Genomic DNA, 12,097 nt, shown 5'->3' with positions numbered 1-12,097 from the left:
CAAATAGACACCTTTCATTGTCAGTTTGGCCACTAATTTGATATATAAACCTTAACAAGTCACCCATTTCTCTCTGTCTCAGTATTGCCAAGGTGACTGTGATAACTACCCTACAGGTACATCAACGCTGCCATCTGTAAAACTAAGTAATCTTAAAGGTTCTTTTCTTTTCCAAAAAACCCAAATCCTTAAGACTGCTCTTTATATTTTAATAACTGGCACTTATATCATACTTTGTAAGAGTCAATCCATACAATAACACTATGAGATTCCATTAAGCATTGTTTTTATTTTATGTATGAGGGGACAGACTTAGAATAGAAGTAAAGTCAATTGCTCAATATCAAACTCCTAAGTGCCAGGGGATGGAGGAGCGGGCTGGGGACATGAACCTATGTTTCTCCTGACCAGAGCTTGTTCAAAACACTTTGCAAAGTTGTCTCCTCTTGTTAGTTGCTACATTAACAGGTCATTCATCCAACCTCATAGTCTTTCACAGACATCTCCCCAATCCCAACTGTAGCACGTGACTCTTGAGCTTTGGTTGAGGATACCTGATGACATCTTCCTAAGGCAACCCAAACCTACTTTTGAATAGCTCTGATAGTTGGGAAGATTTTGCCTCCATCAGGCCACAGGCAGCCTGTTCCTTCTCCACACTGCTCCTTGCTCTGACCACTAGGGTCTAGGAGAGAACAAGGGTAGCCTCTCTCCCATTTGGTAGACTTTCCATCAGCACTCAGAGAGTGGAAGTGCTTCCCCTGCCCCCACTCCAATGCCCTCCCTTCTAACTTAAACCTTTCTAAAGGACATTTCAGAAGGAACTTTATTTCAGTACAATAGCAATGAGTGACATGCGGAGACAGGCAAAACCAAGTAAGTCATCATTTATTACAAGACAACTGTGCAGGCACTTTTCTATTTGACAGAAGGGCAGCATCACCAGGCCCCGGCATATTTGGCTGCAGAGGTACCAGGGGGAGAACAGGCAGCCTGGGAAAATACCAGAACACAGGCCAGGCACCAGACACCTCCACTCTAATGAACGTTCAGGAATGTTTCAGCTTTATTATTAAGGACATGAGGAAAAATAGCTAAGACTCTGTGGCCTTCAGCCATTCTGGGTTCATTTCTGAGCTGAACAGCATGTGGGAAAGAGGAGAAAAGTGATGGAGGGAACATGTCCTCTGCTGCTTTCCTTGGGATGATCTGATCCTCTTTTTTTCCATTTTTGTCTACTGAAAGCAAAATCCCTGGTTTTCTATTTCCATCCTGTAGTTTGTTCTCATTACAGGTAAGGCTCTTCTTTTTTTTACAGTCAATCACAAAGAAGATACAAAGAAGACAAAACAAGGCAGCAAAGGCAACGTATTAACAACAAGTCATTTAAGTAAAAAATCCCTTCTTTATGGTAATGGTTCCGTGGCACACAGAACTTCACTCCTCACTCCCATGGCACAGATTCGGTAGCAGTAAAGAGAACATCAAAAGTGCGGCCATGTCATGCCCTTGATCCCATTGTCTGCGGGGTCTTTTCACATGGATGTAGGGAGATGAGAGTTCACATGCTTCCCTAGAGAATTTATCCATGGTCCACCTTGGATGGGTCAAATGTTTCTCACGATGGTCCAAAAAGTACTTTTGTGTGATCAGGGAAGACACAACTGTAAAAGTTCTTTCTATATTTTCAAGCGAAAATATTTTTGCTTTTGGGTTCTCAGAATGATGTATTCTTCACCAAACTGAAAAGAAGTTTCATGTGTATGCTGTGGTCAAATTAATGGCCCCAACTCTTCATTAACTTAAATACATATTAAAGGAAAGCTGCACAGCATTAATATAAAAGTTTATGTATATATATATATATATATATATATAAAATATATATAATTTGGTCTTCCATTAAGGCTGTTACATTTGAAAAATTTTGTAAACTGCATACAAAGAAATAGTTACCATAAAAACATACAAAAGGGTGGAACTGGGAAACATTGGCAGAGGGGCCTGTTCTCCTTTTTGGTCCTATTAGATAACCCACAGGGAGCAAATATAAAAGGCAAAGAAGTGGACACAGCACCAGGGATAACTTGCAAAGAGCAGGCTCATCTGAACATGGAATTTCATGATTTCATACCTCTACATACTTTAATTTACTAAGTTCTCCAACACCAGGAAATTGATTTTGGAGCACTACTGCCTAACTCTCACAAGGACACTTTCTGGAAGACCAAGGCAGTGTGCCAGTCGGTCCTATCTCACTTAGGAACACACAAACACAAGTGAGTGCTCCCCAAACCACAACAGCCAGAATAGCTAAGAAGGTTTATCATCAGCCGCAGGAAGTTACAACTTGGACTGTTCCACTTGGGGTCCAACTTCAGCCATCAGATTTGTTCACCCGTGGAACAAAAGGGTAAACTGGAGGGTCCGAGTGTCTCCGCTTTGCTGCAGCTGTCAGGTCATAGTCATTCAAAGGTTCCTGAGCTTGGGCCGGGTCATCTCCTGGCGTGATATACACAGAATGAATCAGGTCCGTTCTCCGGGCTGGCTGCTCCCTGCGTTTCACCGGGACCTCAGCCTCCTTTAAAGATGAAGTCCGCCTCTGGAGGTGGGTTGACATGCCATATGGGAGCTTGATGTTAGATGTTGGCATTACTGGAGTCCTCCGAGGAATTTTAATTCTAACCGTCATTGAAGATGGTCTTTGTCTCATCTGAGAAGAGACTGCATAAGGGTTTGAGGACATCAAAGGAACTGAAATGCTGGATGTTCTAGAAGCAGGCACATTGTGGCAAGGAAATGCAAATGTAACCATTCCTTTTAAAAGGAAAATAAATTATTGAATCTTTTGGAGAAGGCAGTGAGACCCTTGAATGTCATTGCAGATATAACCCCAAAATCTGAAAAATCATAGAAGGTAAGAAAAGCACACACTACCTTAATACTGACCTTCCGTGTCCACCCGCCCTGCTCTGTCTTCCAAAAGGCTCTCAGTGCTTACTGATGTCTCTGAATCCAGATTTTCCTCATCTGAGCCTCGCTGATCTAATTCGGGTAACCGGTAAGTTATATCTTCCCTGTGTGAAGAAAGGATTTAATGTAAATGATACCCCACAAGTTAAAAAAAAAAGTATCTAAAAACCATGAAAATCATACCCTGTTGGAACTAGCAGGGACTTGACCTTACCAGTGGGGGATCCAACTTCCCTCATTTCATGGATGAGAAGGTTGAAGAACAGAGAGAGGAAGGGGGTTTGCTCAAGGTTGTGGCAAAACAAGGACCAGAACCCAGATGTCCCTTGATGCCGCTCCTCCTCCACCACACTGCCCCTCTGCTGGCTGACATGGGTGGCGGCTTTTCCTTTGGTTTGTCCTAGACTTGGGGCTCAGAAGTGGCAGGGAAAGGCCAGAGGAGGAGGACAGCAACTTGAACAAAAGAAAGCAAAACCCAGAACTTACTTTTCTTCCTTTATTGACTGGATGCGCTCAATCAGAATCTCCTTCTCCCGATCATCATCTCCTTCGGTCTGCTCCTCCTGCAGGACGCCCAGTCCGTCTGCGCTGCCATCATTGAGCTGAGACTTGGGGCTTTTGCTCTAGAACAAAGAAGGATGTCTAAGTGGCAGTCTGTCTTCAACTGAGAGTTAGCACTAACTACAACAACAGATGGACAAGCACAAGAAGCTGACAAGTTGTTAATGCATATATGAAAGAGACATTTACAAGACAGATTTTCTTGATGAATAATGGTAAATCTATCTTGCCTAACTTGTTAATAGCATATCTTCTCAATCATAAATTGATTATTTCTAGTGATTGTGGCAGTCTACCAACTCCAAAAGATAACAAATGCAAATGTCTACAACAAGGCATGCATGCACTTTGAGTAGATTTAATATGTAGTTGAGTTCATGCTAAAAGAATTCCTAAGAAGCCATGAAAACCCACGTCATGCTGTTGTGCCCAAGAGTCATGCATAAGGAGATCACTAAGTTCTGTACATACCATCACCCCCTCATAGGGAGAGGAAAACCCCAGTTTTAGAGGCCACAGCTAGAGAGAGACGAACACTAGGTTGACTACATCAAACATACAGTCACTTAAAAAAGTTCAGACAACAATTGCTCCATGGGGGTAGGGGAGGAAGCATATTGGGTCAGAGGAAATGGGTTTGCTTCATTTAGCTACCCATACCCATCACCCTCTTCCTCCCACCCAAATCTTCATTTTTCACAGCTATATGCAAATAGAGGGGAAAAAAAGTATTTGGGTTTATGCCCTTGGACATGTGAACATGAAGCCAAAGCAATACAATGAACTGAGCAAAGTGCTCAGATTCACCTGGCTCTTCACCGTCATGTAAGACGGCTGAGAGGGACAACTAAGAATCTGCATGAACAACCAATGGATATGCCTTGGACCAAATAAGATCAAAGCAAACCAGGGGCAAGGATTTCCCTGGAGAAGCAGAGACTTGGTAGGAAGACCTTCCAGTTTGTAGTTACAGGACAACATTCCTTCTCTGGCTTCAGGGCTCAGATTGCTGATGGTGGAGGAGACTCAGAAGCTGCAAATGAAAATCTGACTAAGGGAAGGTTGAAGAGGAAAAGGTAAGGAGGCCAACGGCATTCTGTCTCCCAAGTGGACTGGATGAGAAATAAGATAATCTGTACCTGCATGTTTAAATGAATAAATCAACAATGCCCATGCTTCTGCTTAACATGCCCTGTGTTCACTTCTACGATGCTGACTGAAATGCAAAAACCAGCTTAATGACAGAGCCTTTGCTCTACAGGGCATGACTATAAGCTGTGTTCTTCTGCTATGGCATGGACACATACCCTCTGGTAAGCTGGTAAGAGAATTACAGGGGGTGGGGGTGGAATTTTCTCTATCCTGAATTTTAGTTTGCCCGTGGAAACCCTGTCAGTGACAGACTTCACTGGAAAGGTCAATCTGGCCTGGAGGTTATTTTATGCTCTGATTGAATGAATCTTCTGTTTCACTAAGTCCCAATCCTCAAGTTAGTTACTTTTTCCTGAGTCTCAAGCAGTCTGACTACGAGTCATAATTTCCCTGGATTCCTTACCCATTTCCCCTATTCACAGTCTCACTGTAGCTTCTGGGTCTTCTCAAACCAACAGCAACAGAGAAGAGTTACGGGATGGAACTAGTTTGAGACGAAGGAGGGGAGTCTCTGCTGCCCGCTGTTGCCACACAGGAATCCTTACTCCTGTACAAGGTCCTGGAAGACTCTTAAATGCTCTAGGACCAAATCTGCACCCCTACTCTGCCCACCCCACCCCCAAAACTCTCCATACTGGCCACTGTCAGTCACTGCAGACTTACTGTGTTTTGCCGGAGAAGTGACAATCTTCGAAAAGCAATGGTTTCTGCTGCTTCCAACTGGTTAATTTCTTCCATTTTTACCTTGTACTTTCTCATTTGTTCCTTAATTAACATCTCTACACACCTGTGGGTAAATTCAGACCTTGTCATATCTAGGTCCTAAACAGTGGGTGAAAGGGGGCTTGGGTGGTGGGCAGAGTAACCTTAGAGAGCTGCAAGAGTTAACAGAGATCCAGGGCTGGCAGAAGCATTTACTCATAGACTTGAGATGGGGTGCATGCTAGTCACTCCTAACTATTGTCAAACAAGAAACCTAGTGTTTGTTATCAGGGATAAAAAACACTTACAGGGCACAATAAGGTCTGCAAAATGCTTTACACACACCATTTCATTCAGTCCTCCTAGCAAGCCTGTGGGGTGGCTGTGCTTGTACTACTTCCACTTTAACCAACAATGATATTTGAGGCTCAGACTTGTTAAGTGAAATTCTTAAGGTTACACAGCTAGCAAATATAGGATGTGGACCCAAGTCTACAGTTAGTCTGGTGCTATTTTCATTACATCATGCTGGGGAAAGTTGGGGAAGATAGAGACCACTCCAAGGAATTGGCATGTAATGGGGAATAGGTGCATGTAAGACAATCCTGTCAATAGAGTTTGACATAGATGTGAGAGTAGGTCCGGTGTCAAGTGTCAATACAAGATGGACATCGGGTACAAGAGAAAGAGGAAACAATTCAAAGAGGGATGATTTTTGCCGCTGCTGACTAACCTTGCTGGTCTATAGGATTGGCCATGTTCTCTTTAAAGAGAGAGGCTCCCAACCAATAGGGATAAATGAGCTGCTTCTCTCTTTCTCAGCTGGTAATGCTGTCTCTAAGGGCAAAGCCAGGGACTTAACAAATTGTTATTGACTGATATCAGCAGTCTACACAGCTGGCTTACAAGAAAAGGTGAGAGTTCTGTGGCCTAATCATGAAGAGAACACAGAAGAGGTTATCTGTTTAAGCAAACAGAAGAATGTGGCCAAGATACAGGCATTATTGTAGGTTTCAAAACCAGAAAATAACATAAAAAAGGTATCCTAGGCTTGTACGAACACTCATCTGGGACAGCTGTTTGTATCTAATGGTGACACTTGAGGGTACCTCCAGAGGCCCTTCCAAGCACTTGAGATGTTAAGTTCTAACCTCTCCTTCCACTCTCTTATGCTTTGACTTTGGTGGCTACAGCAGTGAGTTCCAAATGTTTATTAGGTGTTGTGGAAAGAATCACTTTCTTCTATCTGTAGCTTTGAGGTGCTCCTGAAGAGGGAGAAAACATTTCCACACGAGGATGGAGTATCAAGAGCCCCCTTCATGGCCTCTTTCTTCTTTTTGGGGAGGGAGAGGGGAAGGCAGGGCAACTGGAGTTAGGTGACTTGACCAAGGTCGCACAGCTAGTTAAGTGTCAAGTGTCTGAGGCTGGATTTGAACTCAGGTCCTCCTGACTTCAGGGCCAGTGCTCTATTCACTGCACCACCTAGCTGCTCCATTGCCTCTTCCTTAAAACCAAAATGGCCCATTTCTCCTCCTTTCATGTTGGTAATGATGATGGCACTTTGAAAGAGACAGTAACACAAACATTTTCATTCATATTTGAATTTTCTGTTACAGGCTTGTCAGAAAAGTAACTTAATATTCAGATGATGTGAGAAGTGAAATGCTTCTGCTCCTGCCCTGCTCCCACAGGGAAGAGAGAATGAATCCCACCATGGAGCTCAGTGGCTGTAGGGAGAATTACAGCAACAATCCTATCTATTAATGACATTCTTTATGTGACAAATGTCCAACTCATGCCATGTTCCTAAGACTCACGTAGTTGTTTTCAAGACATCCTTCATGCTAGTGAGGGGATCTGAGTGATCAGGACAGCGCAGCAGGCACGGGGCAAAGACGATCGCCAAAGCACTGGGGGACATCCTGTTCACTTCCTCGATTAGGGCCACTCTGTCAAGTAAAGTGTTGAACCAATTACTGAAAGAATCCGTCCTCACACAAGAATAAAGTCCAAATGGACACATGATCTAGGTATAAAGACTGATACTATCAACAAATTAGGGGAGTACGGAATAGTGTATCTGTCAGATTTATGGAGAATGAAGAAATTTTTGATCAAACAAGAGATAGAGAACATTACAAAGTGCAAAATGGATAATTTTTGTTACATTGAATTGAAAAGTTTTTGCACAAACAAACCCAAAGCAACCAAGACTAGGAGGGAAGGAGAAAACTAGTGTCTGTGAAAAAGGCCTCATTTCTAAAATATATAGAGAAATGAGTCAAATTTACAAGAATACAAGTCATTCCCCAATTGATAAATGGTCAAAGGATATGAACAGGCAATTTTCAGAGGAAGAAATTAAAGATATCTATAGACATATGAAAAAATGCTCTACATCACTATTGATTAGAGATGCAAATCAAAACAACTCTGAGGTACCACATCACACCTATCAGATTGGCTAACATGACAAAACAGGAAGATGATAAATGTTGGAGAAGATGTGGGAGAGTTGGAACATGAATTCATTGTTGGTGGAGTTGTGAGTTGATCCAACCATTCTGGAGAGCAATTTGGAACTATGTTCAAAGGGCTACAAAAATGTGCACACCCTTTGACCCAGCAATATCACTTCTAGGACTGTATCCCAAAGATATCATAAAAATGGGAAAGGGTCTCACATGTACAAAAATATTTATAGCAGCTCTCTTTGTGGTGGTCAAAAACTGGAAATCAAGGGGATGCCCATCAATTGGGGAATGGCTGAATAAGTTATGGTATATGAATATAATGGACTACTACTATACTATAAGAAATGATGAACACGAAGACTTCAGAGAAGCCTGGGAGGACTTATATGAACTGATGCTGAGTGAAAGGAGCAGAACCAGGAGAACACTGTACAAAGCAACAACCACAGTGTGAGAGGAATTTTTCCAGTAGACTTAGTCCTTCACAGCAATGCAAGAACCTAAAAAATTCCCAAAGGATTTGAGGCAAAACACCTTCCACACCCAGAGAAAAAACTATGGAATTAGATCACAGAATGAGACAGACCATTTTCTTTTTTTTATTATGTTTTATTTTGTTTTATGGTTTCTCCCATTCATTTTAATTCTTCTATGCAACATGACTAAGGTGAAAATGTATTTAAAAGGAATATATGTGTTAGAACCTATATAAGACTGCGTGTTGTCTCAGGGAGGGAGGGGGAAGCGGGGAGGAAATCTAAGATATATGGAAATGATTGTAGAAAACTGGAAACAAGTAAAATAATTTTTAAAAAAATAAAATAAAAAAAAAAAAGAATCCATCCTCTTAAGGCATTTAGTTTTGCAAGTACAGTCTTGGTAGGGGATTCCCATGGTGGGCTGCTATTGGGGCTTCTTTCACCAAAGCCTCTGCAGGCCCACTGTAATTGGCAGTGAGTCTTTGAGACATGCAGTGGCCACCACAGTGGTGAGCCGAGGGACTCCACCAATGAAGTCTACAGGCCAGCATCCTGACAGGTACTCCCTCCCCAGCTCTGCAAAGGCTTTACAAAAATGGCCCGAAGACTGACCATGGATCTACCACCTAAGGAATAGTTTAGTTCAGTTCAGAGAGCTGCCTGTCAGCTACAGAGTTTATATTATTAAGAAAAAGTTCATGAGGAATTCAGATGTGTGGCTCTAAGCCAGGTCCTCAAACTTTTCAGGGGAACATTTGGAAGGAGATTTAGAATTCCATGTTCTGCATGGGAAACATACAAGTCTGATGCTCCAGTTAAATAAGTATTCTATTAATTCCAACTTCAGCTGACATTTGAATGGCTGCCCCTCTCCTCTATCCTGGCCAGTTCTTTTCATCTTTCTTTCCTCAGTTTCTTCCACATCCCCTCTCTCTATTTGGAGCTATTCCATATTTTGGATTGTCTTCTGCCTTCCTGGTGCATCATGAGAACATGTGTGCTGCTGCTCTGTGGGGGTCTCTGTGCTCAGGCTGGCTCACCAGCAGAGTGGGCTGCCCCTTTCTTTACCCTCCTCTCTAATGTTCTGCTGCAAACATGAAATGCCTGTTGAAGACCTCCTGGTCAAGGCATCCTCGAAGGGGAGGCCCAGTCCTCTAGTGAAACTTGAAAAGCTGCTCCCAGTTTAGGACTTTCCATGGAAAGAGAACAGTGTCTATGGTAGGCTAAGTTAGCTCACATGTAAAACTCAAGCAAGAGTCACTTACTTGACCAGATGAAAGATGAGCCGCTCCAGGGTGTTGTGATTGGCCTGGGGAAGGTGCTCTAGGACAGAATAGATAGCAGCAAGCTGTTCTTGCTTCTCGGGTAACTCTGCAGAGACGGAAGAGAAGACAGCATCATCGTGGGCACGTTGAATCCTGCACCTCCCACGATCAGCTGTGAACTGCCCTCCTCCTCAGGCGCTCTCTAAGTCTCAGACTCTGGATCCAGAGAAGTCAGTGGGCACAAACATGTCAGGAATGTCGCTCCCTGAGGACACTTACCAACGGCTCGGAGAAAGTCATTGTACTGAGCAAATGTCATAAGAGGTTCTGGCAGCTCTCTCAACCACAGCTTCAAAACCCCAGTGATGGCATGAATAGGATAATTCTCCAGTTTCACAGAATTAGGATCTGAAGGGAAAAAATGACTATATAAGGCCAAACATTTAACTTTGGGAAAGAACAAGGAGTCAGTCTGCAGAATGAGAGGGAGGAAGAGTTTCCTCTAGCACCTCATCTTTAGTAGCTAAAGCAATTCATTTAATAAGGTGTTCTAGGGAAAATACACCTATCTTTGGACTGGAGGAGGAATGGATGGCCAGGAATGAGTCAGTAGTGATTCAGTGTCCCTCAGTAGCAGACTGAAAATCAAGGCGCCAGATCTGCTGCACATTCCCGTTCAGGATTCCTCAGCTCTAGTACCTGCTTGCAGAGACTGTTTGAGTTCTCGCATTCGATTGGCGGCCCCTGACTTTCGATAGATCCCTTCTGTGTATAGACCATGCATCTCCACATGTTCCAGTAACTTCTCCAGGACCACAGGCACTGAAATCTTGTCATTGGTCAGGCTGCTCACACACACCCCAAAGTGCCGCGTCTCCGCTCCGGGCTCGTTCTGCAATCGAAGCAGGAAGATCAGATCTCAGAGACAATGAGGGCACACACCCTGCCACTGCTGCATGATGCCTCCTTTCTAGCCTTGCTCCAGCCCCCAGCAGGCGCTCCTCAGGCCTCCCTTCTTCCCCTCCTCTGACTTCCAGATGAGGCCATCTCCATCAGACCTCCACCTTGCACCACCATCTCAGGGCCTTCAAGAACCAATCCTAGGGTTTGTACTGACCTGGGCACCTTACTTAAGTTCCCAATGTTGCACTGTAGCCCCCGCTTTCATCCTTCAATAGCCTCATCACCTCCAAGCCACCTCAGCCAATACCTGGGTCTTGGGATCACTTGGAATTTAGGAACCTCCCCCTCTCGACCCGACTTCCTACCTCTTCCACTCTCTTACTTATTGGGCTTAATTTTGGTGCTCATGGTGAATCACATTTTCTATTCTCTTCTCTCACTTTACATCATTGTAGGTGGCACGTTAGAAGATTTAGGTTTGAATCCTGTCTCAAATATTTACTAGATAGGTGACCCTAGGCAAGTAGCTTAATCTTTTTTACAGCCTCTGATTTCTCATCTGTAAAAGGAGGGATTGTAACAGTACCTACCTCATGTGATAGTTGTGAGAATCAAATAAGATCACACATGTAAACGGCTTTGTAAATTTTAAAGCACCATATAAATGTTAGATATCATTGTTACTCATTAAACAGTCTTCTTCTAGTTTACGTTATTCCTTAGCCAAGCCTCCACAGGGTGGACAGTCCACTTCAGAACTGTTCTTCATAGCTCCCATGTCCAGCCCTAGAAAGCCACCTGCTTTCTCCACTCCTGCTTTTAAGCTGGGAAAGGAGCGAAGAAAAGGAGTGCACATTCAACTAACCACCTGGGTTCTCACCAATATAAGGCAAACCTCTTGCTCTTAATTGGTGGATTCTCACGGCAGGTCTTTCCATCCAACTCTCCTCCCTTTCGCCCCAAACTGCTAGGAAAAGCTCACTATTTTCTCAGTTCTCAACTCTCTGCAATAGCTGGCCTCCCACCTCAGCACTCAGTCCAGCTGCTCTCCCCAAAGAGGCCGTCCCCAGCCCTCCCTCCTGCTGGCCTCTGACTCTGCAGACCTTCCAGCTCACTGACTTCTCTTTCTCAGCCTAATTTGCTGGAACATCATTCATATCATATTCCCTCACTGTGAACATGCTCCAAGGCTCTGTCCTGGGCCGTCTTCTCTGTCTACGGTCTCAGCTGGTGACCTTGTCAGTTGCGATGGCTTAAGGGTGTGTAAAATCAGTCACTAATGCAGTCACTCTGGAGTGATCCCATGTTTTAACCTTGCTTGACTCTGGCTTCGTGAAGCCAGTCTTATACAGGAGTGCTTTACTCCTTTCCATAAGAAGCAGCTTCAAATAGTGGCAGGCCCACCCAGTGCTTATTGACTTGGTGAGTCAAAGAAAATTCTTTTCACTTCCCAAGTGTACCACACTAATTGGGGCAACAAAGGTTTCTTTTAACATGGGTACCTCGATCCTGAGAGCCCATCTTTCCCCTGAGCTCCAGTCCTGCTGAACAGGACATCCTGTTCCTATGTAAAATGCTCTTAACCTCA

At 43.7% G+C, this 12,097-nt stretch overlaps 1 protein-coding gene across 10 annotated transcripts in view; it reads right to left on the bottom strand.

Annotated features, from left to right (window-relative positions):
* Positions 1-869: 869 nt before the first annotated feature.
* The window catches only part of MYO9B (myosin IXB), a 131,211-nt gene continuing 119,983 nt past the window's right edge, over positions 870-12,097 (bottom strand). For 6 of the 10 annotated variants that reach the window (XM_072601285.1, XM_072601290.1, XM_072601288.1 and 3 more), the window contains 9 exons: positions 10,306-10,498; positions 9,886-10,014; positions 9,607-9,712; positions 7,206-7,337; positions 5,350-5,473; positions 4,006-4,053; positions 3,460-3,596; positions 2,950-3,077; positions 870-2,817 (listed from right to left, as the gene is read on the bottom strand). In XM_072601285.1, the coding sequence (XP_072457386.1) occupies positions 2,378-2,817; positions 2,950-3,077; positions 3,460-3,596; positions 4,006-4,053; positions 5,350-5,473; positions 7,206-7,337; positions 9,607-9,712; positions 9,886-10,014; positions 10,306-10,498 (1,437 nt within the window). In that variant the 3' untranslated portion in view covers positions 870-2,377. Of the gene's footprint in view, positions 2,818-2,937; positions 3,078-3,459; positions 3,597-4,005; positions 4,054-5,349; positions 5,474-7,205; positions 7,338-9,606; positions 9,713-9,885; positions 10,015-10,305; positions 10,499-12,097 lie in introns of all 10 variants that reach the window. The other 4 variants (XM_072601287.1, XM_072601294.1, XM_072601291.1 and 1 more) reach the window with 3 other exon arrangements.

This window comes from Notamacropus eugenii, chromosome 4 (assembly GCF_028372415.1).
Source record: "Notamacropus eugenii isolate mMacEug1 chromosome 4, mMacEug1.pri_v2, whole genome shotgun sequence".
NCBI classification, from domain to species: Eukaryota; Metazoa; Chordata; class Mammalia; order Diprotodontia; family Macropodidae; genus Notamacropus; species Notamacropus eugenii.
This window is presented reverse-complemented; position numbering and strand designations above follow the sequence as displayed.